Genomic DNA, 4,469 nt, shown 5'->3' on the forward strand with positions numbered 1-4,469 from the left:
CTGCGTACGGTCGGTGAGGAAGGAGGAGAACCACCGCATAACAGTGCCTCCCACTCCCAACTCCCCCAGACGCCGCAGCATGATACCGTGGTCCACGGTATCAAAAGCCGCTGAGAGGTCCAAAAGAACTAGGACAGAGGAATAACCCCTGTCCCGGGCCCTCCAGAGATCATTCACCAACGTGACCAATGCCGTTTCCATGCTGTATCCCGGCCTGAAGCCCGACTGGAGCGGGTCCAGATAGACTGTTTCCTCCAGGTGCCGAGGGAATTGCTGCGCAACCACACTCTCAACAACCTTCGCCACAAAGCGAAGGTTGGAGACCGGGTGATAGTTAGCCAATACATTTGGGTCCAGGGAAGGCTTCTTAAGGAGGGGCCTTACCACCGCCTCCTTTAAGGCTACGGGGAAGACACCCTCCCGTAAAGAAGCGTTTATAATTCCCTGGAGCCAGGCTCGTGTACCCTCCCGGGCCACCAATACCAGCCAGGAGGGGCACGAATCCAGTAAACATGTGGTTGCATTCAGCCTCCCCAGGATCCTGTCCACGTCCTCGGGAGCCACAGAGTCAAACTCCTCCCATATAATAGTCTCAAGACCTGCTCCCATCTCCTCCCCCGGGGCCACCCAGTCAGAGTCTAAACCCTCTCGAATCCGAGCAACTTTGTCATACAGATATTGAGCAAAATCCTCAGCCCTCCCCACCAGGGGGTCCCCCCCCTCAACTGAAGGAGAGAGCGGGTCACCCTGAAGAGGGTGGCCGGGCGATTATCTGATGACGCAATGAGGGTGGAGTAGTAATTAGACCTCGCCACCCTCATTGCCACTAGGTAGGATCTAACATATACTATAACTATGCAGTTTTTTGAATGAAAAAAGGCATCCATCTACAATAGAAGTGTTTTTTTTAACAGCAACTTTGCAGTGATAGGCAGGGTATGTTTGTAATTTTTTCTTTGGAAAAGAGTTGGGAGGAAGGTGCTTTTGGTTTTTGTCCTTGCAAAGTCAGAAACCACCTGCCCATTCAAAAGTGATAAGTATTGCAGGTACAAAGCAGCAGTCAGCTCCTCTCCAATGCTTTTAGCTGCATTCTAGATTGGTGTTTCCCAATCTCAACAACTTTAAGGTGTTGTCTTGCTGGGGAATTATAGGAATTGATGTCCAAGCATCTTGTAGTTGCTCAGGAAATACTTATCTATCTAGACCACAGCTGATTGCTGGTGACAGTATATAGAGCTTTGGGACAGATGTTCCCTCTTAGGTTGGTGGAATGAGGCCTTTTTTGCCCTCTCTATACTGTCCAAACAACCCAGAATACTATGCTTTCTACTGGCTTTGTAGAGAAAATATGGCTGCAAAAACGCAAGATGCCTGAAGAAACAGGCTCCATGTAGTTTTAGAAAGGGAGAAAGACTACAGGCTGCTGCCGAGTCTCCAGGGGTATCAATATCTTCAGTGGAGCAAACCCCAAACCAACATTTTCAGGGAATATACGTAAAGAATTGATATGCAGAATCTTTTGAGGCCTAGTTGCATTCATCAGTTTGCAAGCATGTTTGACATACTATAAAGGCTGATTTTCCTAAGCTTGCCTAACTACTGTACAAACATGCTCTGGCAACAGCTTGTTCCAACCGTGTCCCAGACCACAAGTAAATCAAACTTGTAGATAGCAATACCAGTGTTAAGATACCAGTAGAATATTGAAGTTGGATGTTAAAGTAATTCTTCCCTTAGTCCTATCCTATCCAAGAGGAAAATCAAAGCCTACAGAATCTTTTTATTTCCCATTGCCTTGGAGGAAAATCAAGTGATTAGTCAGTTCTGTCTATGCATTTCTTTGTCTAGCATAATGTGTAAAATAGACAATACAAAAGTAATCCAGCAATTTTGTATCTATAATACTAGATTTTAGTAGCCTTAAATGTGTTTATATCATGATCTTAATCTGTACAGTAAATTAAAAATTACAAGCAGGTCTGAATTTATGTAAAATAACAGAAGAAAATCTATAGAGTTAAAACTATCAATAAAGAACTATAATTCTAAAATCAACCAGCTGATGTTAAATTTACTGACTTGTTTAATTAGCTTAAAATAAGCAAACTAACTTGAACTCTTGAGATACTGGGATGGTAACTAATCCAGTTAAAAAAATGTGTTAGTAAACATAACTTACAATGATAATATTACAATAATAACATTAAGTACTGAGATTAAATTATAAATATAGGATATTTCTAGCTCAATTAACACTTACTATATATTAATTCTGGCCGTATTTTATATGCCGTTGCAAAGAATTTGTCTACATTACTAGTAATAGTCCATTATTCAAAACTAATAAATTAATATAGTATGGATTTGTATGGCCTGGTACCCTTAGGAGTAATGGGGTCAATGAATGAGATATAGATATCTCTTTAGTATGTGCAATGGGGAAGTATATATTCCGTAGTTTCTATTTGGCCGTCACCATGTGGACACAAATGATCAAGTTATTACAGTGACTCAATAGAAGCAGGATATAACTTGTAATGGAAACAGCAAATTTCAAACCAGCTTTCTGTAGATTGAAAGATACAAGAGAGGACTCTGGCTTAGCAGTGAGAAAAGACCCTCTGGTTCATAACTATGGGCAATTAATAGGCAAGTACTGAATAGCACATCCTTGATTGTTTCATTCAAGGTTGTATTGGTATAAACAGGGAGGCGTGAGCATAGGTTTCTAATGTCTTGACTAAGTGGAATATATCTGTCAGCTTAAAAAGCAGTTCAATTAAGTAGTGATATAACCTGCAATATGTTTATGTTCCATTTTCACATATATAAATTTGTCTTTTGGGAAAGAAATTCCAGAATAGTTTTTCTCATTTCAACTGTGATATTGCTTCAAGGTATGTCCGTGAGAAAGTGATATAAATTATATTAAATAAAAAAGAATATTCCAAAAATGATTACATTTCTAGCAATTGCAGCAAATACAAGACACAAAGACGTTTTATTTGAAATAAAGCTACCAGTTGAAAAAGGGAATAACTATGATTTTATTATGTTTTAGCATGCAACATAAATGATCAAATTCCATTCATTATGGTTGCAATTTGTACTTTGTTGCTATATGTAAGTCTGGGGCTTATTAGACTTCTTTGGCTGTAAAAGTAATTTGTTACTTCACGGGAATGAAACAGTGAACTGGTGGCGCATGTTATTGGCATTTTTCTGTTTTTCCTTTTTAACTTTAAATTGTAAGTGGCTTTCACAACTTCATCAAGAAATGTATTATAAATTAGGAAGTAAGGATAGAAGAGAATTGCTTTTAAAAAGTTGTGTTTTGCGCTCTTATATACGATTTGAAAGTGAGAGTAGATTTTTAGGAACAGCTCTAATTTGCTTTTTCACCACTTAATTTACAATAGTGCTCCTTCCACAGTGGTCAAAATAATTAGTTCATACTTCAAATGTAACCATGGTACATTAATTTGTTCAGTGCAGAGGTGATTTGAGACAGGTAATAACCTGGTCTGTGCATTTGATAAAATGTAAAACCATATTTATATGCTTCTTTTTAGTAAAAAAAGTTTATAACTAAATAGCGACATATGCTGTTGGTCCACATTATATCTACTAAATAATTTATATGTACTGATCGGAATACCTGAAATGTTTTCTGCAAATGACTACAGTACTGCTATTATTGCAGCAACAGCTACTGGAGAAGCATAACATATCTATCATTCATTATTCATATTTGAATGTTATTTTTTCTCATTTAATTTGCTTTTCATTCAAGGCACTCACATGTTATTTAAACTTTCCTTTCACTAAACTTGAAACTTCTATTTAAAAAACCCACAAAACTACGGTGATTTGAGTTTCACATAAAAGTTTGACTTTCTTAACTATCTTATACATATATGCACACAAGTATGCATACAAAGTAGCAAATAATATATTTTCTATTGGAAGGATACTATGATTGATCCAAAGTCTAATTATGAAATAACACTCATTTATGAAAGGCATGCTAGAAACTATTACAACTGTAGAGGTTCTTCAGTACAATAACCAATGAGGAAATAACAGGTGAAGGAACTGATACTATAAAGTAAAAAGTATATACAAAATCACAGAATCAAACATTTATTGAGAATCTTTTAAAGGACAGTTAGACTACAAAGTCAGTACTAATAAAAAAAACTCACCAAATTAGTTTGCTCCATCTCAGAATTTGGGATATTGGTTGCATTGCTCGCCAAAAGCACATCATATTTTTGGTTGCATGAAATATATTCAGCAGTTTGAACTTTGGGAGTTGGAAAAGTAATTTCATGTATCTTGGACTCAGAGGATAAGCAGAGCTGATAGGAATAAGGAATAGTTCCTTCCTCATAATTTGGTGGGAATATAATGGCATTGCTTGAATGGGGAATGGGAGCAAAGCATGGAAGAAATTTCAGATTCCCCGA

The 4,469-nt window shown here is 37.7% G+C and overlaps 1 protein-coding gene across 1 annotated transcript in view; it reads right to left on the minus strand.

The window, feature by feature from the left end:
• Positions 1-4,173: 4,173 nt before the first annotated feature.
• LOC107299271 (protocadherin gamma-B4-like) overlaps positions 4,174-4,469 on the minus strand; it is a 5,436-nt gene continuing 5,140 nt past the window's right edge. Inside the window, exon 3 of the mRNA XM_029286752.1 lies at positions 4,174-4,464. Coding sequence (XP_029142585.1) covers positions 4,188-4,464 — 277 coding nt within the window. The 3' untranslated portion in view covers positions 4,174-4,187. The remainder of the gene's footprint in view (positions 4,465-4,469) is intronic.

The sequence above is a fragment of the Protobothrops mucrosquamatus genome, unplaced genomic scaffold, assembly GCF_001527695.2.
Source record: "Protobothrops mucrosquamatus isolate PMUCROS unplaced genomic scaffold, P.Mucros_1.0 scaffold_226, whole genome shotgun sequence".
Lineage (NCBI taxonomy): Eukaryota > Metazoa > Chordata > Lepidosauria > Squamata > Viperidae > Protobothrops > Protobothrops mucrosquamatus.